Source organism: Lontra canadensis, unplaced genomic scaffold (genome assembly GCF_010015895.1).
Source record: "Lontra canadensis isolate GAN:19392208 unplaced genomic scaffold, GSC_riverotter_1.0 scaffold494, whole genome shotgun sequence".
Classification (NCBI taxonomy): Eukaryota; Metazoa; Chordata; class Mammalia; order Carnivora; family Mustelidae; genus Lontra; species Lontra canadensis.
In genome coordinates, this window is record NW_022631486.1 from 3,492 (window position 1) to 26,091 (window position 22,600).

The window sequence follows — 22,600 nt, forward strand, 5'->3', positions numbered from 1 at the left end:
TGTTATAGGCACAACTAGAAATGATTAAAAAGAGTTGCCTCTCAGAAGTCAAAGTGGGAGTGGAAGGTGTGAGGCATGATAAATCTTTTTCACTGTAAGCTTTTTTTCAAAAAAATTATCATTTTAATTAAAAACCTATTGCTTTAAAAGCTGATAAAATGTTTAATAGAAAAAATAGTGGCAGTCAAGATGCTCAATCATTTATACTTTAAATAAACAATTAGCCCATAAAATGGTAGGATTTATAACGTGTCTTATCAATACTACCAAGTATTCTAAACCTCATTCTTAACTATACTTTATAGGTTCTGCTATTTTAAAAAGAAATGTTATTCCTGTATGCTATTGAATTTTATTTTCTCCTGTTAAAAAAAGAACTTATCTCGTGATTTTTAATTTAAAAGAAATGAATAATTAGATTAAATCAGAATAAAACTCTAGCATCATTAAACATAATTTCTGCATTTTTACCATTATGATTTAAAAATCTAAGCAAGTTAATTGTCATATTTTTTAACTGTCTAGTCTTATTAAAAAGCTGATGGATGATGTAATGTACAATAAAACTAATTATCTTACCTCCTTTTCTTCACCAACTTGGTCCAAACTCTCATGACTTGAAGGATTATATGGAATTACTGAAAACCCAATCCCAAACATGGGGAAAAAAAAGAAAAAGGAGAAAACACAGCACCCATTAACTGAGTTTGACTTAAAATGTTTTCATGATTTGATTTAAGTTTTTATTTCGGAATAAGTTTGCATTATTTAAAATTGAGTATCTGTCCTACTAGTAATAAACTGTATGTATTTATGACTTAAATCCTCATCTTTAATGGGAGTGGAGAGCTAGAACCAACTGCAACCAAGTACTGATTTTAACAAATATTTTTGGCATTTTAAAAATAATTCTCTTCGGGGCACCTGGGTGGCTCAGTGGGTTAAGGCCTCTGCCTTTGGCTCAGGTCATGATCTCAGGGTCCTGGGATCAAGCCCCGAGTCAGGCTCTCTGCTCAGCAGGGAGCCTGCTTCCCTTCCTCTCTCTCTGCCTGCTTCTCTGCCTACTTGTGATCTCTGTCTGTCAAATAAATAAATAAAATCTTAAAAAAAAAAATTTTCTCTTCTTCACAAATTAATCAGTTTCTTCTATAAGGGTGACTCCATAAACCTTATTCAATTATTTCAGTATGACTAAAGCACAGAGTTAGGGGGCGCTTGGTTTTTACTCTTCACTTCCTTCATACTTAAAATATTCCTAACTACCATACCACATAGGTCAAGTAAAGAACTGACAAAGATTGAACTCTAGGTTTCTATTCCTTAAAGCTACTTCAGGGCACAAAAAAAGAAAAAAAAAAAAAAAAAAAGCAAAAAAGCCCATGATTCATATAACCAGCTTCTTGTATGAACAAGAAAGTACATTTTGTCCTTCCAGAAAAACTCCCTCACCTTCCCTTTCTTGATTCATCTAAGATCAGTACGCTCTGCCCAATTAATTGCTCTCTAAATTTCACAGATATATATTTAAGGTTCTGGAAGATCACATGATCTTTTTTGAATTTTCTATACTGTATCTTTTACATAATTTTTACTTCTGATAATAAAACTTTTAATAAAAACAGATCACCTGAAGAATCACTATGACCCACAAAAACAGTATGCGTTTTCATTATTGAAAAAGCTAGGTTGCTCAGTTTAAAAAAAAGTCTCAGAAGAAGTTTATCTGAATCAGAGAAAAGTGTCCTTTATTGTAGTTTACATAGTTGTCTTCTTAAAATGCCAAAGGTATATGTTAAATATTATGACGTAGAGTACCACTGCAAAATGGGGCTAACTTTTATTTGGGAAGAACATAAATGGTTTCAAACTTAAGTTAAAGAGTCACCTAAATAAGTCTTTAAATGATATTTGCTGATGAATGACAGTTCCTGCCAGTGTCATTCTTACCTGTCTGTGCATGGTCTGAATGCATGGATGACTGGTCCATGGGCATCATTGGTTCCTACAAACATTTCCAAAGACACAGTAACTTAGCAGGTTCTTTCTAAATCCCATAAATTCAGAAACATTATTTCGACGAGATACAGCATATTAAAATTTAAACTTGAAAGAACAGAACTTAATAAATGAAAACTGCATTACTATGTTTAATTATATGAAACCATGCAATATTCCTGTGAATGAGATAATACTAGTCACATTTCACAGATAACAGAAGAAACAGAAAACTAACTTCAGACCATCAATTAGAAATCAGATTGAACTTCTATCTACTTTGATTTGTGTTTCTTCTATACTATTCTTCCTATGAGCTCCACACATTCACTTTACATCTTTGGCAAAGGGAGCCTCTAGTCCCTAAGTTCCTTAGTTGAGTCTGAAGATGAGTCTATAAATCTAAAATTTTGTGGGTTTCCCATTTTTCTGAAGATTCTCAAAGGTGCCAGTGATCCAAATAAGGAAAAGCAACACATTCTAGAAACTGACTTAAAAAACTCACTGCCCATAACCTCAGGAAAAATGTTAATTCAAACCAAAATGTTCTAATTCATTAATCTTGGACCCAGGTTTAACAAATACCAACAAAAAAGGATAAAGTTGAGAAGGAGCATTAGTTAAGACAGTTTTAATTTTTTTAAAAGATTTTATTTTTAAGTAATGTCTACACCCAACATGGGGCTCAAAATCACAACTCTGAGATCAAGAGTCACACATTCTCGGGACGCCTGGGTGGCTCCGTGGGTTAAGCATCTCCCTTTGGCTCAGGTCATGATCCCAGAGTCCTGGGATGGAGCCCCACATCAGGTTTCTTGCTCAGTGAGGAGCCTGCTTCTCGCTCTCCCTCTGCTGCTTCTGCCTGTTCATGCTCTCTCTCTCAAATAAATAAACAAAATCTTTAAAAAAAAAAAGAGTCACAAGTTCTACTGACTGCACCAGCCAGGCATCCCTTACACAGTTATAATTTTAAGGCTGTCTGGATAGGCTCCTGGATTTTGCAATGCATTTAGTGATTATCAATAATCACTAATTCTATCCCTCTTTCCTTCCACATTTATAAATTTACACAGGTCATTCCATCACCTAAGAATACTCAAGAATGTCACAGTAGCGTAAATAAATTATGTTCACAATTTTTGGCCTAGTTTTTTTTTCCTTAAGATGCGATTTTCACCTCCCTAATGATAAACCCACTCCTGAGCTTAAATGAACTAGCTAAATACTTCTAATACCAAAGAGCCACCAATGTGGAGCTCAGCGCAGGGCTCCATCTCACAACCCTGAGATCATGACCTTAGCTGAAATCAAGAGTCAGTTGCTTAACCGACTGAGCCACCCAGGAGCCCCTGCATTCAGATCTTTTTAAAAATGCATATCCTTTAAGCCAATAATTTACTTCTGGATTCTTAAGGAAATAATAAGATTTATTTACCAGAAACTTCCTATTATTTTCTTTACAGGAAAATGTAGAAAACAAATCAAATGTAAAATCATGAGGAACAAGTTAAGTAAATTATGACATAGATATGTAACCAAATATTATGCTAAAATTGAAGAGGATATAGATAGATATGGAAAGGTGACCAAAATATAGTTAAGTGAAAAAAAGGAGTTAGAGAACAGTATATGTATGATCTCACTTTTGTTAAAAAGTATGTAAAAGAATGAGACTCAAACATTAAGCACATTCTGATAAACACTCCACCTTCTATGAAGCAGTCTCAAAAACCAAAAATGAAAAGCCAGGGGGCTGCCTGGGTGGTTCAGTTGGTTAAGTGTCTGCCTTCAGCTCAGGTCACAATCCCGGGGTCCTCGGACAGAACCCTGCATCAGGCTCCCTTGCTCAGCAGGGATCCTGCTTCTCCCTCCACCTCTTTGCCTGCTCCACCCTCTACCCCTCCCAACCCCGCTTATGCTCTCTCTCTGACAAATAAATAAAATTTTAAAAAAGAAAAAGAAAAGCCAGAATCTAATTAAACTTCTAGATCCAACTATAATACACAGAAAATAAAAAGGACAGGGGAACATTTTAAACATAACCATAGAGAAGCAAAGAGAAAAATACTGCAACACTTTAAATGACAACATAATATCTTCTACATTTAAATTTTAAGGGGGGGAAAAAGGGAGAGAGAGAAATGTTAGAATCAGTAGTGTTGAGAAAATATCTAGGACACATATCAGTCAAGTGCAAATATGGACTTCATTTAGATACTGATTCAGAATGAAAACTAAAAATTTTCACATTTATGAGGCAAGTGGAATGTTGAACATTGCCTAGATGAATATTTGATATAAGGAATTTGCTTTTTTGTTTTTAAAGAGTTTTTATCTTTTAGATTTGTTTTAAAATAACACAGGATGAAAGCAGGTTACACAGGTGGGGGTGTAGCTGAACTAAGACTGGTCATAGCTGGTACCTACTGAAGTTGGGTGACTGGTATATGGAAGTTCATTATGCTGTTATAGTGACTCTTAAAAATATTTAACATTTTTTCTTATCGAAATTTCCTATATGGAAAAATTTTAAGTATGCATGTAAATTTGTACAGAAAAAGTTCTGGAAGGATATACACCAGAAGACAATTACCTTTAGACAGTAGATTTCACGGGGATTTTTATGTAATTTTTCTTTATTTATCTATATTCCCCCTTTTTTCTATAATGAACACGTTGTAACTGCATGTTTAAAATAGAAAGTGAAAATAAAAATTTTAAATTCAAAATCTCCCCAGTAATCACACACTTTAAATAGCAAACATGAAGTCTCTGATTCTTCTTGCCTGATCTCTGTTTAGTGTAGATGCTAAAACAAAGGGAGCAACAAACTAATGAGTTTATCTTAAGGAAGAAAAAAAGGCTCTTAAATAGTTCTTCCTACCTCTACCTAATTTAACCTGATGATTCTGTAGCAGATTAAATCAAGAAGTTAGCTACATAACATAAACAAATTTCTAATAACAATTCCAAAACTCACAATATGTCAACTGGACTGTAAAGTTAGGTTCTGTAACAACAGTGCTCAACTGTGATTCCTTACCACCCGTGTATTATAGCCCTCCATCCTAGCAGTGTTACTGAAAATGTTCTATTAAAAAAAGACAGTTGTATCTTACCGGTGGCATAGAATGCCGCCCACATTCGATGGTGACAAGTTTGTGGCACTTCTTATGAACAAGGAGTTTGCAGTTGATGCACTTATACCCCTGACGTCCAAGTCCCCATATTCGGTCAGTACAGATGGCACAGTGGGCACGCTGGAAAGAGTAATTCAACAGCAATTTATTAGCAAATAAAAAGTCATAATCATTTGCCAAAATAGTGAAAATAAGGGGCAGCTGGGTAGCTTAGTCAGTTAAGCGTCTGTCTCTTGATCTGGGCTCAGGGCATGATTTCAGGGGGTTGAGATGGACCCCTCTCTGGGCTCTGCACTGGGTGTGGAACCTGCCTGGGATTCTCTCTCTCCAACTCCCTGTGCCCCTTCCTATCCCCACTCACTCACTCGCTCTCTCTCCAAAAAAGAAAAAAAAAGGTGAAAATGAATGGCTTTCTTCTCTAACTCAATTCCCTTCATCAAACATAACTTTTCTGAAGCTATAATGGTCACAGAAAAATAAACAGAGAAGAGTTACTTGCAAGAGTGAAATTCGCGACCATGTTGTTTTCTGTTTTAAGTTCAAGAATTTTTAGTCTTGGGGCGCCTGGGTGGCTCAGTGGGTTAAAGCCTCTGCCTTCGGCTCAAGTCACGATCTCAGGGTCCTGGGATGGAGCCCTGCATCGGGCTCTCTGCTCAGCGGGGAACCTGCTTCCTCCTGCCTCTCTGCCTACTTGTGATCTCTGTCTGTCAAATAAATAAATAAAATCTTAAAAAAAAAAAAAGAACTTTTAGTCTTCGCATAAACTCAGAGTACTGAAAACAGTAAAAGTGAATTAAACTTGAAAAGCATTTGGCAGAAAAAGCTACAGAAGGACTCCCAAGCAAACATCAACCTTCCAGACTATTCAGAGGTCAAATCAAAGCCCTGCTCTCTCAAAGAGCAATTCCTAAAGTGACTTGTTCATTTCAAAGCTCTGTTAGTATCAGTGCTGCTGGGAAAAGGATTTGGGGAAACTCAGGTCACAGCTTTTAGTTACATGAATTAATTCAGAACATGGCACTGGTTTTACAATGGAAATGGAGTCCATATTTTTGTAGTTATCAAGAGTAGTTAAAAACAAGGACTTCTGGAAACAGACTTCTTTCAAACCTTGGTTCTGCCACTTACTAGCTGTGTCATCTTGGGCAAGTTACTGAACCGCCCCACACCTCAGCTTTTTCATCTATAAAATAGAAATATATAGTACCTAACTCACAAGGCTGTTGTAAAGATTAAATGGGTCAACAGATGTCAAGCATTTGGAAAAGCACCTGGTACTTAGTAAAAGCTAGATAAGTGGTTTGCAATTATTATTTCTGAAACAGTGAAAGTTAAAATCACATTAAAAGGTTTGCAAAAATAAACTTTGCTTATTTCTGGTTGTCTAGAATTATAGTAAAAAAGCCAACTTTCTTTTAGCTAAGGTAACTATATAATTCAATCAGAGGTATTTTTAAGAGTGAAAGGAGATGCTATTAAAAATTACCTCAAGATAACACGGATACTGCCCCAGGCAAAATGGGAATGTGTCACCCTACTGACTCCTTTAAAAGGGAAAAGAAGACTACCTTTCTTTCACAGTAGGGAGGAAAAAAAACAGGTATCTCAAGTTATTAACATTCTACAAACTAAGGTTTACCCTGTTGAAACGCTTGGCTTGGAAAGTGTGGCCATTTGCACAATAAAGCTTTCTCCAGCGGCGTGCACCTCTGCGATAGATAGATTCTAAAGAGAGAGAAAACGTTAAAAAAAGGAAAAAGAGCAAGTGTGAATAAAAGTCTTTTTATAATTAAGTCTGTGACCTTCTTTCATGATATTCACTTTAAGAAACAAATATTCTTTTTTTTTTTTTAAAGATTTTTATTTATTTATTTGACAGACAGAGATCACAAGTAGGCAGAAAGGCAGGCAGAGAGAGAGAGAGGAGGAAGCAGGCTCCCTGCTTGAGCAGAGAGCCCGATGCGGGGCTCGATCCCAGGACTCTGAAGATCATGACCCGAGCCGAAGGCAGAGACTTTAACCCACTGAGCCACCCAGGCGCCCCTTCTTTTTTTTTTTTTTTAAGAAAAAAATATTCTGATTAAAAACCTGAAAGTGAAGAAATAAAATAGATTCACCAAGGGATTAATGAAAACAAAGCCTATGGAGCAAAAGTGTATTAAAAATTACTATTAAGGCTTTTCTGTCTTTTAATTTTCCCCCCAATTTTTGCACATTTGGGTGGCTCAGTCAGTTAAGCGACTGCCTTCACCTCAGGTCATGATCTCAGGGTCTTGGGATCAAACCCTGTGTCTGCTTCTCCCTCTGCCCCTCCATGCCACCCCTACCCCTCTCACTCTCTTGTGCTCTCTCTTGTAAGAATAAAATAAATAAAATCTTTTAAAAAAAGATTTTCCGGGGCGCCTAGTGGCTCAGTAGCTTAAAGCCTCTGCCTTCGGCTCAGGTCATGATCCCAGGGTCCTGGGATCCAGCCCCGCATCGGGCTCTCTGCTCAGTGGGGAGCCTGCTTCTTCCTCTCTCTCTGCCTGCTTCTCTGCCTACTTGTGATCTCTGTCAAATAAATAAATAAAATCTTTTAAAAAAAGTTTTCCCCCACTTTTAATTTTGAACAATTTTAAGCCCACAGAAAAGTTGAAAGACTATAACAATGAACAGTTAATCCTTCATGCAGACTTACCAATACCTAACATTATGCCGCATTTGCTTTCCTCTCTTTTTGTCTGCATCCTTTAAAAGTAAGTTGTGGACATAGCACCTCACCCTTAAATACCTAAGTATCCACTTACTGCCTTAAATTAAAGGTGTTTCCCCTAATGCTATTTAACCCTAACACCATTACCATCTTAGAAAATCAACATTAACTCAATAACACCTAATAGTTCGTATGCAAATTGCCCTATTTGCCCTCAAAGTATCTTTCATAGCTTTCTCTTTCTCTCCAGGATCCAAGCAAGATTCAAACATTGCCTTTGGTTCCTATACCTTTTTTGTCTCTTGAATGTAGGCTGAAACAGTCATGCTGCCATATTTGCTGTTTTTTCTTTGTGATGTTGATAAAAAAAAAAAAAAAAAAAAAAAGAGTCCAGGCAGTTGTCTTATATTATGTCCTACATTCTGCATTTGTCTGCTTCTTTATTAGAATCAGTATCAAATACTTTTGGCAAAAATAATACATAGGTGATATATATTGCTTGTGCTATCACAGTAAGAGATACACAAATGCAGGGTGCCTGGGGGGCTCAGTGGGTTAAGCCTCTGCCTTCGGCTCAGGTCCTGAGATGGAGTCCTGCATCGGGCTCTCTGCTCAGCAGGCTCTCTGAGAGAGAGCCTCTCATTCTCTTGTGCCTCTCTAAGAGAGAGCCTCGCATTCTCTGCCGAGCAGAGAGCCTGCTTCCCTCTCTCTGCCTGCCTCTCTGCCTACTTGTGATCTCTCTCCCTCTCTCTGTCAAATATATAAGTAAAATAAAAAAAAAAAAGAGATATACAAATGTCCCATTGTTGACTCCCAGTTCAATCACTCTGTTAAAGGCAGTGACTGCTTGTTCTCTTCACTGTAAAGATACATTTTACTTTTCATAGATGCTCTAAAGGGGACACTCTGCAACCACAAAATATTATCTTCCCCACTAATTTTTTTTTTTTTTCTTAAGAGGGGGAGAGGGGCAGAGGAAGAGGAAGAGAGAGAATCTTAAGCAGGCTTCATACCCAGCACTGAGCCAAAGTGGGGCTGATCTCATAACCCTGGCATCATGACCTGAGCTGGAAATCAAGAGTCAGAGGCTTAACCAACTGAGTCACCTAGGTGTCCCTCCCCATTAATCTTTAATCCAAAGGTTTTTATATTAATACATTTTCTAAACAAACTAAGAGCTTCCATAAGACCAAATCTAGTTGACCTGTGTAATTTCGGTTAAGTCAATCACTATTATATATATTGCCTATCAGTCATTACTATTAATATTCCACAGTGATAGTTAATATTGTAGAAAGATTCCATTAGGTTTCTAAACTCATATTTTAAAGCCGATGTAGCACTGGGTTTACCATTTAAAATTAAGATAGAAAAAACTAGTGAAATGCTCTAAATTAGAAATCTTAAGATAGCATAATACAGAACCTTAAATACAGATACTTTTATTTTTATTTATTTATTCTGTTAGGAGTAACCAAAGCAGAAAGTTTCTGTTAATTATATCTTAACCTAAGGGCACCTGGGTGGCTCAGTCTTTGATCCATCCATCATTGGAACTCTGGCAAAATATTCTTCTCTGAATCCAGACCTACATTTTTCACTACTGCTTCAGGGTTCTACCTACTTCCTTAAATTTCCACATCTTCCTAAATAGTACATTCAACTCTCTATATAAATATTCATATCTCTTTTATTTTTCTTCATCAAGTTGCAGGAAGAGTCACAGAACTGGGGCGCCTGGGTGGCTCAGTCAGTTAAGCGTCTGCCTTCAGCTCAGGTCATGATCCCGGGGTCCTGGGATGGAGCCCCATGTCAGGCTCCCTGCTCAGTCAGGAGTCTGCTTCTCCTTCTTTCACTGCCCCTCCCCGCTGCTTGTGTGCTCACTCTCTCTCTTTCTCTCTCAAATAAATAAATAAAATCTTAAAAAAAAAGTCACAGAACTTAAAGTTTAAAACTATTTCATTTAATTCAAAGGAAAACACTCATCACAATTCTTGTAAAGTCATGCATATGTGCAGAAACCACAAATGAAAATGAGTAATATCCACAACTAATAAGCTATACAAAATATCAAAAGCAGTAACTTATGATCATAAATAAATTTACAAATTTAAGTTCCATCAGACCAGATAGTTGTTTGCTCTTTCAGTTCTTTTTACTAATGGTAACTATCAGCCTAGACATTTGAAAGAAAATCCCTAACAATTTCTAACTATGCATGCTCAAGTACTTAGAAAGGAAGCATCATGTTACTTTCAAATGTTACACTAAAAAAATAAAAATAAGCATGTTTCTTATGTATATACATGTATATCTATGTGTGAACACATACAGATGCAGAAATAAACAAACATAGAAAATGTTAATAATTGGTCAATGAAGGCAAAGGATATCTTTGTGTCTTTGTTTTCAATGTTGTTTCAACCTCTCCATAGGTTTGAAAATTTCCAAAATTAAAAACTAGGAAGAAACATGACTTAAAATTCACTTAATTTTCCTCTCAAATGTACAACAGATACTCATGTCAGTAACTTGTAACTAAAAACTGCCCGATTTTCATCTGGCAAAAGTAGAGAATTTAGGCAGTTGCTAAGATAGCCTAAATTAGACTGAAGAATGGAAAAGAAATGAAATGGACTACAAGTTCTACTTCTGATTTCCTTTCACATGTGCCTTTATGCCATAAATAACTCTACATTCAAAGATATGAAGTAAATACACACTCACTGTCTTCTCCTGGACATGGCATTCCAGGACGTTCTGGTACACAAGGGAAGACTAAAAGAAAAGAAACTAAAATTAATATAGAAAATTGAAAACATACAAATTACATAGAATTTTAAATTCTAAATCAAAAAAATTGACCCAAATTTCAACCTGACCCTCTCTTGACACAAGATATTTAGCATGTGGTCAGTAATGTTTTTTCAAGGGATTGGTTTATTAAGTCTATATGAAAAAAGTTTTCATCAAAGTTAACAGCCAAAATCAAATGCATTAGAAGCTCAAATTATTCACACTAGTTCCTATTATGTTACTAATTGATTTTTTTGCCCTTGGAAAAACCTTGAACTATTTCCTTAAATCTTTGTTGTACTGTCAAGTTTGCTAAAATGAAGAACTAAAACTGAATTAGAAAAATGTATACAGGAACGCCTGGGTGGTTCAGCCTGTTAAGCGGCTGCCTTCGGCTTAGGTCATGATCCCAGTGTCCTGGGCTGAGTCCCAAGTCTGGCTCCTTTCTCAGCAGGGAGCCTGCTTCTTCCTCTGCCTCTGCCTGCCACTCTGCCTGTCTGTGCTCTCTCTCTCTCTGACAAATAAATAAATAAAATCTTAAAAAAAGAAAAGAAAAGAAAAATGTATACAAATATGAACACAAACCATTACAGTTCTTAAAAGATGTATACTGAATTTAGGAAAAAATTTACAGCACTAAGATTACCCAAATCCAAAAAATATACTTTTTATCTTAGAAACTACAAATTTATAAACATGTTAATTCAGGCCATTTTCATAAAGAGATAGAAAATAAAGACAGTATATTTATGAACTAGTCAACTATTTGTAGTCTGTGATGTGCAAAAGGACATGGCTTAAAAAAACACACGAAGTATGAGAAGCATGGGCCCTTATATATTCTTTAAAGTTGAAATATAAGCTAACTTCAGTTGTGCTATGGTATAAAAATAACAAAAACTTAAAACAAACTGTTTAATACTACTGATCAATCACTTCTTTCAATACTCATTGCAGTTTTATTCTAGAAAGAAATGACTCCAAAAATGGATGACTTTGAAGTTCTGCTAGGACCTCAAACAATTAGATTACGGATCCCTTAGAGGAGTCACTATCTCAAACTCTGAAGGTAGAAAATATCAAGCTACTGATTTTTAAAAGACACACTGTAAAGAAAAGTACAAGGGAATAATAACAAGGTGTTGACTCACTATACTTACGGGCGATTTATATTTGTTCAAGTTTTAAAGAGTTCTCTAGGTTTGGCCTCCTAAAAATATTACATGAAATATTGCCGATGAATCGCAGTGAAATGCGATATATTAAGTGGGTTTTACAGGACATAAAAAATTTGAGGGGTAGCATAGTAGAATGAAAAGAACAGAGACTTGGAAGCGGAATACCTAGATTCTATACCCTGGTCTACAACGCACCATTTCGTGATGGCTGAGTTTCTTCTCTTCTTCTCTACCACTAGCCAGCTTGTGGGCCTGCAGATGTTTAACACAGTAATCTCTATGACTATGTAAATAGTTTCACTGTTAACCCTCAAATAAAAGAAAGGACATTTCAGATACCTTCTCTTTGGAGATCATTATTTGCATACACTACAAAACTGCAAGGGAATGACTCAGGAGAATCCTACTAGGCACTCAATTTTAAATTCTCTCTTAAACTTTGACGTGAAACACTTGAGAGAAGATCAGTTTAATATCCACGAAGGCATACCCAAATATCAAATTTTCCAAGAGTATAAGATGATTGATTTTATCTTCTCTAGCATTTGAGAAACTACTGGATATGAGCAGTCACATAGCAATGAGGGTAGAGATTAAGAAAATGACATCAGGATTACATTTTAAAATGTCAAGAATATAGGGTTTAAAAAAAAAAATGGAGCTCTAGAAGAGTAAGAAATGACTACTTCTTTACCATGAATCAGGAGTTCAGAATCCTTGTTTAGCTCATAAAGCCTAAAGGCTTCTTCTAACTCCAACTGAGATGATACTGTACACGGGTCTCCTAAAAAACATAAAAAGTAAAGCAAAGCTCACCTTTTAAACTCTCTAAAATGTCATGTTTAATAAGCAATTTTCATTACATAAAATCTTGAGCAAAAACAATTGCCATTATATAAAATCTTGAGAAAAACAATTTTATACACACACACACACACGCGCGCGCGCGCACACACACACACAGAGAAGTATTTGGCAAGGACAAATTTTAGATATTTAGACAATTCTGTTTTCTAAAGTGGGTAACATAATTCCATTTTTATTTCTATAAAATATTACATGAGGCTCATCAATACCCAATTTGATACATACAAAAAACATTTAATTCTCAATAACATAGATATTCAGAATATAGCAAAAGGAATCTACCCTGACCACAGTTGGACTGTTACTACGAGATGACTAATGGCCAGGGACAAGCTTTCTGTTACATTCCTCTTTAAAGGAGGAAGTGAAAGTGGTTTCACTGCCATAATGTCATCATTCTGTCAAATTTTTCCTTCACCTGTGAGTCTTTCCTCACCCAAGAGGCTCACAAAGAAGAAGCACAGCTACTAGAGTACTCCAGACCTCGGAGAGCCCTGCTTGAGCTCTTTCAAACGTGAATACATAGTTTTAGGAAACTTACCCACAGAAAGGTTAAGGGAGAAACACCTCCCTAATCAACCAGCCAAAGAACTGAGTCATCCCTGGCCAACAGTGAGATGGCACATCTCCCCAGATGATGGCATTCCTCAACGAAAAAGTCATTTTGATCATAGCTGGAGCCTGAGCTGGGTCCTCCTCACGGCAATGCTTTTGCACATTCCTGTGGTTACACCAAATGTGACCACACACAAGATGCCACCAACCTTATCCAAACCTCAATCACTCTCAGCAGAGAACTATGTCTATTACTCAAGAGAGAAAACCGAAGCCATCTCCTGTCCTCCAGTCTCAAAGAAATGAGTGCCCTGTACCTTTCTCCAACTTGGAGACTCCCTTAAGGAATCTCTTCCTTTTATCTTCTCTGGGCCTTATCCCGTTAGTCCCCTTCAGTTCCGCTTTCAATTTTCCTTTCCTTCCACTAGCTCTTCTCAGGCAAAGGCATGTTTGAGTCTCCCTCTCAGCAATCTCCCTCACACTCAGGTTCCATTCTCTTCATTCAGTAGCCACACGTCTCAAGAGCAAACTGAAGACTGAAACTGGAGGGGGTGGGTGAGAAGAAGGGGAAGAACGAAAGCCTTTGGCTTTTGACTTCATACTTTTCTTTTGTAATTTTAATCAGAGGTTTATAATCCTTTAGGTTTATTAGAAATAGCTTTTCTTAATATCAAGAGTGACTCCACCTTGTTTTCTCCACTGTTCCTATCCTCTCAAAAATTCTGCTAACAGGTTTTAGTCCATACGGTCTACTAAAAGTGCTATATCCACAGTCATGAAGAGAGCTGCTAAATCCCCTTTTCTGTCTTTACTCTAATGGACCTCTCTATGGCATCTACCAAAGTTGCCCACTGACTATTTACAGAAACTCGGCATCTAGGTTTCTTTTTTTTTTTTTAACTTATTTTATTTAAATTCAATTAGTTAACATATAGTATATCATTAGTTTCAGATATAGAGTTCAGTAATTCATCCGCTGCATATAACACCCAGTGTTCATTATATCATATGCCTTCCTTAATGCCTGTCACCGAGTTACCCCATCCCTCCACCGATATGCCTCTAGGTTTCTAAACGCCATTCTCCTGGTTTACTAACTCTCCTTTTTAACTTTTCATTTTTGAAAATTTTCTTTTTCTTTTCAATTCCTTTCCTTTCATTTCTTCCTTTCTTTCTTCCTCTCTCTCTCTCTCTCTCTTTCTTTCTCTTTTAAAGTCGGCTCCACTCCCAGCCTGGAGGCCAATGCAGGACTTGTACTCATAACCTTGAGATCAAGATCTGAGCTGATATCAGGAGTCAGACACTTAAACAACTGAGCCACTTAAGCGCCCCTCATTTTGGAAATTTTCAAACATATTACCAAATCTGGCTTCCCCTTACATATCCACTCACTTCTACGGTATCATTCTGCATAAATCTCTTTAACTTAAGATTAAAATTCCTTAATATGATCACAATACCATTATAAACCTATAAAACTAACAAAAATTCATTTTATATAAAATATCCAAATGTAACCATAGGCAAAAGAATAAAGTTGAACTTTTATCTCATACCATAAATAAAAATTAACTCAAAATGGAACAAAGACTTAAATGCAAGAGTTAAATCTAAAAACCCTTGGAAGAAAACATAGGGAGCAAGCTTCATGATGCTGGATTTGGCAATGATTTCTTGGATTTGACACCAAAACCACAGGCAAGGGGAAAAAAAAAACAATGAACATTTCTCCAAAGAAGATGTATAAATAGCCAATGAGCACATGAAAAGATGTTTAACATCATTAATCATTGAGAAAGTGAAAATCAATGAGATACTGCCTCCTTGTGATGAGACTACACAAAAAGGGAAAGAGAACCAACTACGCCAGCATCCCAGTGAGCCTCCACATGACTCCAGACCCAGCTGCCCTCTGATTGCCACTGCATGAGAGACCTTTCGTGAGACCAGCAGAGCGAGTCAACTCACAGAAGTGTTAGAGATTATAAAATAAAGTGGCGGGGCTTTTTTTTTTAAGCTACTACACTCTGAGGTGAGTTGTTATGGAACCAATACCTTACAACCATCTTTCAAGTAGAATCTTGAAATTCTGTGAATCTTTACAAGACCCAGGACAAATACCACCTCTTCTGAACAGCCCTACCTAAGGATGTAATATTTCACATTTTATGAAAAGCCCAGGATAACCTAATTTTTAATAATGGTTTTATTGAGATATAATTCACAAAGCATTCAATTTACCCATTTGAAGTGTACAATGGCTATCAGTATGTTCGCAGAGCTGTCAACTACCAATAGAATCCATTTTAGAACATTTTTATCATTTCCTCCTCAAAAAAGCCCCTTGCCCATAGTGGTCACTCTCCGTTTCCCCCAACCTTTCCTCCTATTGCCAGACCTAGGCAACCACTAATCTATTTTCAGCATCTATAGATTTGGCTTTTCTGGACATTTCATATAGATGGAATCATACAATATGTGGTCTTCATGTCCCTCTTTTCTCCCTGAGCATGTTTTCAAGGTTCCTCCATGTTGTAGCATGTATCAGTATGTCAGTCTTTTTTTATTTTTATTTTTTTTAAAGATTTTATTTATTTATTTGGTAGACAGAGGTTACAAGTAGGCAGAGAGGCAGGCAGAGAGAGAGGAAGCAAAGCAGGCTCCCTGCCAAGCAGAGAGCCCGATGCGGGCCTCGATCCCAGGACCCTGGGATCACGACCTGAGCCGAAGGCAGAGGCTTTAACCCACTGAGCCACCCAGGTGCCCCTGTCAGTCTTTTTTATTAGTGAATAAGACAGCAAATATTCTTTAAGTATTTGTGTATTTGAATAACTTCTCATGATGATTTCCTACAAGTAGGATTGACTAAAGTGTGCCCATTTGGGGCACATGGGTGGCTCAGTTGGTTGGCTGTCCTACTCTCGGTTTCAGCTCAAGTCATGACCTCGGGGTCATAAGATCAAGCCATGTGATGGACTTCGCATTCAGCGTGGAGTCTACTTAAGATTCTCTCCCTATCCTTCTGCATCCTCCCTGCCCCTCTCCCTGCTCGTGCTCTTTCTTTCTCTAAAATAAATCTTTAAAAAATAAAGTGCCCCCATTTAAAATTTTGACAATTATTCCAAAATTTAGAATGACAGGAATTCCAAAAGGTTATCATATATACAAGTATATCTTTCCTAACTCCCTATAATTATTAAATTTTAATTATCTTCTAATCTGGTAGTGAAAATGTCTTATTTTCAAATCTTTGGGTTTTTTAACTATTAGTAATTTTGTAGTTTTTTGGTCATTTATGAATTAGCTATCTACATTTCTTTAAGTAGATTTTTCATCTATTTTTTTTTACCTAATTATTTTATATTAGAGATACCAACTCTGGAAATGTTACAAGTATTTTCTGTCAGCTGTTATTATTACTCTTATATCTGTGATTATGGTGTTTTTCAACATAAAAATTAGAGTAATTCTTCCCTCTTTACATTTCCTTTTTGAGAATTTTCCTGTTTATTTTTCCAAATGAAACTGTCAGTTTTTTAAAAATCCTATTAGAATTTGGGGGGGGGCAGTCTTTATAGATTTATCTGCAGGGACTTCTCATTTTACACGATACCTCTTCCTAACCCCATTCATTTAAAGTTTTGCTTATAGAATCCAGTTGTTTTTGTTTCAGTTTTCTTTACATGGGTTCTTCACATTCCTTTAAAGTTTACCCCTAGATTTAAAAAAAATCATGTTGTTACTATGAATGGAATCTTTTCTTCTGATTTATTTTCTGACTGAGTATAATTTACATAAAAGAAAGACTGGTTCTCTCATACATCCAGTCTTTAACTTGGTGTTATTAATATCTTAAAGATGCTAGATAAAAAATAGTGAGTCAAAATGATTCAACCAGGTTACATAGATACACCATTTTTGGATCAACACTCAATACACTGATAATAACAAGTACTGGTGAGGATCAATCCATACATACTGCTGATGGGAATGTAAAATGGTGCTGCCACTTTGACAAACAGTCTGGTAGTTCCTCAAAAGGTTAAACATAGTTACCATATGACCCAGCAATTCTTCTCCTAGGTATATATCCAGAGAAATGAAAACATATGGCCACACAAAAAGTTGTAACTAAATGTTCATAGTGGTAGTACTCATAACAGCCAAAAAAATGGAAATAACCCAAATGTCTGTTAATTGAACAAGTACTGATATGACACGTCTAGATTAGGCAAATCTATAGAAACATAAAGTTGGGGGCCCCCCGGTGGCTCAGTTGGTTAAGCAACTGCCTTTGGCTTAGGTCATGATCTTGGGAGTCCTGGGATCAAATCCCATATCAGGCTCCCCACTTGGCGGGGAGTCTCCTTCTCCCTCTGACCTCTACCCACCCTCTCATGCTCTCTCTCTTTCTCAAATAAATAAATAAAATCTTAAAAACAAACAAACAAACAAACAAACAAACATGAAGTTGATTAGTGGTTACCTAGGTCTACGGGCTGCAGTGGGTAAAGAACTTAGGGGGAAATAGGTAATGAATGCTAATGAGCATGGGATTTATTTTTTGGGTGATGAAATGTTTTAAAATTGATTGTGGTGACGGTTGTGTAACTCTGTGAATATACTAAAAACTCCTTTAAATAATAAATTATATCTCAATGAAGCTGTTTTAGAAAAAATGTTTACATAATGCAGCATTTTTATAAATGTGAGTCTGACAGCAAAGTAACATTCTAGTCCAAAAGCAGAGTCTCAGTTTGCCTCAAAGAAATAAAGTAATTCATTCACAGATTCACTTTCTCAGTTACCCAAATTTCTCCCATTTTGCCACATTTATGAAAGTGAAAGTCAATTTAATTATATACCATTTTTGATATAGGTTAAAAAAAAAAACTTGTTTCTACAGTAGATTTAAGTATAAGCCAAAAATAAAAAAGCAACATAAAAAGTAATGAAAATTTCACATATCAATGTGTAAATTATTCTTCCAGTTAAATAAGCCAACTGACTAAATTAATTCTAAATAATGAAATATTCAAAGAATTCTAGAAATAGATTGAGTCTAAAATTTAATTAACACTTCATTTCCAATTTTCCAGGTGAGGAAACTGAATCCACGCTGGCAAATACATTTAAACTTAGCTCAGGTTGTTTTTAAACAATGAGAACATAGGTGTTACTATATATATATATATATATATATATATATATATATATATACATACATATACATATACATACATATGTGTACGTATATGTGTATATATATATATATGAGGGCTGCAGTAGGTAAAGAACTTAGGGGAAATAGGTAGTGAATGCTAATGAGCATGGGATACACACACACACACACACACACACACATATATATATAGTAACACCTATATTCTCATTGTTTAAAAACATATATATATATATATAATATATATATGTCTGTGCACACATATCTATTCTCTCTCTCTGCAGAGGCCTATTACTTATATTGTGAGGATAATGGGAAAACTGAAGATCATATATTTAAAGTGACTCATAGTATGCTTGGTCCATTATACATGTGGCTTTTATTATTGTGCTTTGACTAAATGCCATGAATGGAATTAACTATTGTTAAAAGTATCATTACAACCATATTTAAAAAAATCAATCTTTCCCTTCTGCTAGACACTGTCTTTTTGCCAGACTAGTACCTGCTTGCTGTTGGTTGAAACCTAGACTGGGTGAAGTACCTGTATTCAGTATTTACCTAGAGACTGATACTTTTGAATAATCACAAGTGTGAAAAGAGGAGTTAATTACTGACATTACGTATACTCAAATCTATTTTGTTTTTATCTGTGGTTCAAGTATTACCTTTTTGGGCCAACTGTTTCATGCCTGATAAAGCAGGACACGTAACTCAGAAGTAAAACATTCCATGAAGAGTCATCGTGAAACAAAGATAGGAAGAAAAGCTATTTCTCAAAGCCCCCCTCTCTTACTAAAGTCCAAATTCACCTCTTGAAACAGACATACAGCCAGAGTGAGATCTGCTATGGTCAATGAATTTCAAGGTAATAAAATGTGTGTATTATAACCAGCAGATCAAGTCTTTCTTTCAATGCATCTACATTTTCTTTCACCTATGAAAAGAAAGAAGAAAATAGGGCCCTGGACCTCAGGTGTTTGATAAATATGCAAGATTCAGTTATTTATGAGATAACCTGACAAGATGCAGAACTTAAAACACATACATAGGGGCACCTGGGTGGCTCAGTGGGTTAAGCCTCTGCCTTCGGCTCAGGTCATGATCTCAGGGTCCTGGGATCGAGCCTCGCATCGGGCTCTCTGCTCAGCAGGGAGCCTGCTTCCCTCTCTGCCTACTTGTGATCTCTCTCTCTGTCAAATAAATAAATAAAATCTTTAAATAAAAAAATGAAACACATATATAACTCTAGTTATATTAGGTATTTCGGCACATGACTCAATTCAGTGCCCCACACTTAAGAGAATCAACGCAGCCTACAACCAAAGTTGGCAACCATTAACATTTGCCTGAGGTAGTATCACCACAGTCCTCTCCGGGAGAACTGAGTCTGCTGTAGATTTACAAACTCCCCGTTCCCAACGAACCTTCCTACTGCCATCCCCCCTCTGGAAACTGGGTTCAGAACACTACATACTACTTGTGAAAGCTCCTGCACTCCCTGCTCTGAAGGGCTGCATTGCTTAAAATACAGATTTGCAAAAAGTTTCCAAGAATGCTAGAGTGTTTAAATGGCCATCCTTTCAATATTAGGCCCAATCACAAAAGCAGTGGACTCCTGGCTTCTGGCTTGCTTTTCTAGAAGGTGGAAATCAGTGGTTACAGAAGCATATGCTATCCTATCAAGCTGCCCATCCTCAACTTCCACTTCTGGAGATGACGAGGTAATAGGAACTGGATTCAACCCTCCACCTGAAACACAAGAAAACTACACAAAACAAGTGGAAAAAAAAGATTCAGGAGACTGGAAATAAGCAACAAAGGATCAACTATTTCCAAGTAACTTAAATGCATCCCTAAACAAAACTCAGAAATATTCATAAAAATACAAATATAGCCATTGCCAATGTCACAATATCCAGGATCCAGTAAAATAGATCCAGGCACATGAAGTAGCAGAAAAATACGAACCACGCCAGGAGAAACATCAATCAATTGGAACAGACCCTGAAAGATGAAAGAATTTGTAGGAATGGATATTAAAAGTTATTATAATTATATCCAATATGCTCACGAAGCTATAGGTATTGGTCATGTCAAGTAAAGATGGAAGATAAAGACCCAAATTGAACTATACTAGATGGGATTAATGGCAGAAGAAAAGAGTAGTGAACTTAGGCAGCAATGAAACTACAAAAATGAAAAGCAGAGAAACAGACGGGGAAAAAAAAAGGAACAGAGCATTAGTGAGCTTTATGACACCTCAGGAGAACTAACATATCTGTAATTGGAGTCCCTAAAGGAGGGGTCTGGTGACAGAAAAAAAAATGTTTGAAGAGATAATGGTCAAAATTTTTCCAATTATACAGAGAAAAATCTTAAAAGCAGCCAGAGAGATATATTACATAGAGTAGAACAAAGGTCACTGACTGCAGATTTGCATCAGAGACAATGCAAGCTAGAAGACAGTGTACAGAATGCAAAAAAATTAAATTAAAAAAATTATTTGCCCAGCAAAATTATCTTTCAAAAACAAAGGTGACCTAGAGTGCAGGAAGCCAGAAATCTATTTCAGAGAAATTTATAGGGACAAAAAGACAAATTCATAGAGACAGGAAGTCTAAGAAAAGCATGTGAGGAAGAGGAGCTGGAGGAGGAGAAAATGAGGAGGTTTTTTTTTTTTTTAATTTAAATTCAATTAGGGGAAATATTACTTAATAGGTATAGTTTGTTTGGGATGATAAAAAGATTCTAGAATATGGTAAGGGGGGATAGTTGCATAAAATTATGAATATGCTTAATGTCCCTGAATTGTACACTTAACAAAAGTTAAAATTTTATGTTAGGTATATTTGACTACAATAAAAAAAGAATTTTAAAAAAGAAGTACACTAGTTCTCTAGGCACATGAACAGACCTCAAAACATATGTCCAGTAGAAAAAGGGGAAGTTTCAAAATATGTGCTAGTATCATTTATATGAATTGAAAAGCACATGAAAACACTGCATTTTTTTATTTATATATATAGAATAGTGACAGAAAACCAGATTAGTGGTTCCCTGGAGATGGAGGGATGTGAGAGAGAAACAGTCTGGATTATAAACTTTTCCTACGATAGTAGTTATCCCTTAAAATGCAACTGGAGGTGGGGATGCCAACGAAGAGACCTTCACACAGACCACAGCGTAAGTTGGAGTCTGGGATCTCTGGTGACCAGTCAGGATCTTATGGCCCCTCTTGTCTCACCTGTCAACTCATCTCCACCCTACCACTGCAAGGGATTTTTTCCAGGTGGGCCCCATTCTGATCCCCTTGCCTTTCAGGCATCTACACGGCCTGCTGTATAAATGGCAGCAGCCAGAGTTTACCGTACAGAATGCCTGGAGCACAGAGTTGGGACAGAGGCCAGAACTGAAAGAAGGGCTTGAGGACTTAGCTCTAAGTCAGTCAGTTGTCTTCAGCATGGGGTACTCTATCCTTGGGAGTGCAGAAGACTTTCCAGGGATGACCGGGATTAGAGGGTTTTTAAAAGGTATCAATTTGCATATCCTCAACTTCCATATAAATTCTTTTCTAAAAATCATCAGCCCAAGAATGCACCTGGGTTGTAGTACCCCACCTCATCTCCTTTTCAAATACTTGTTTTCCTATTTTATTTTTTAAGAAAGATATATACTGGGGCACCTGGGTGGCTCAGTCAGTTAAGTGTCTGCCTTTGGCTCAGGTCATGATCCCAGGATCCTGAGATGGAGCCCTGCATTGGGCTCCTTGCTCAGCGGGGAGCCTGCTTCTCCCTCTCCCTCTGCCTGCTGCTCTGCCTACTTGTGATCTTTCTCTCCCTCTCTGTCAAATAAATAAATAAAATCTTAAAGAAAAAGAATAAATAAGAAAGGATATATACCTACCAGATGATCCAGCCATTCCACTTCTAGTTATTTGCCCATGAGAAAAGAAATCTGTATCTATACAAAGACTAATACGTGACTGCCATAGAGATTTTATTTGTGATAGCCCCAAAGTGCAAACAGCCTCAATGGCCATCAACAGAGGAACAGTTCAAAGACTGCAGTACATCCATGTAATGGAATACCACTCACTCGGCAATAAAAAGAAATGAACTATTGATACACACAACACACAAATCAATAATTTTTCCCAGTGAAAGAAACCAGACTAGCCTGCCCCCCAAAAATG

General features: G+C 36.6%; 1 protein-coding gene across 1 annotated transcript in view; it reads right to left on the reverse strand.

Annotated features, from left to right (window-relative positions):
- Positions 1–570: 570 nt before the first annotated feature.
- The window catches only part of LOC116863055 (protein kinase C iota type-like), a 44,273-nt gene continuing 22,243 nt past the window's right edge, over positions 571–22,600 (reverse strand). Inside the window, exons 4-9 of the mRNA XM_032850554.1 lie at positions 12,496–12,585; positions 10,555–10,605; positions 6,775–6,860; positions 5,115–5,255; positions 1,948–2,002; positions 571–638 (exon numbers count right to left, since the gene is read on the reverse strand). Of these exons, the coding sequence (XP_032706445.1) occupies positions 571–638; positions 1,948–2,002; positions 5,115–5,255; positions 6,775–6,860; positions 10,555–10,605; positions 12,496–12,585 (491 nt within the window). The remainder of the gene's footprint in view (positions 639–1,947; positions 2,003–5,114; positions 5,256–6,774; positions 6,861–10,554; positions 10,606–12,495; positions 12,586–22,600) is intronic.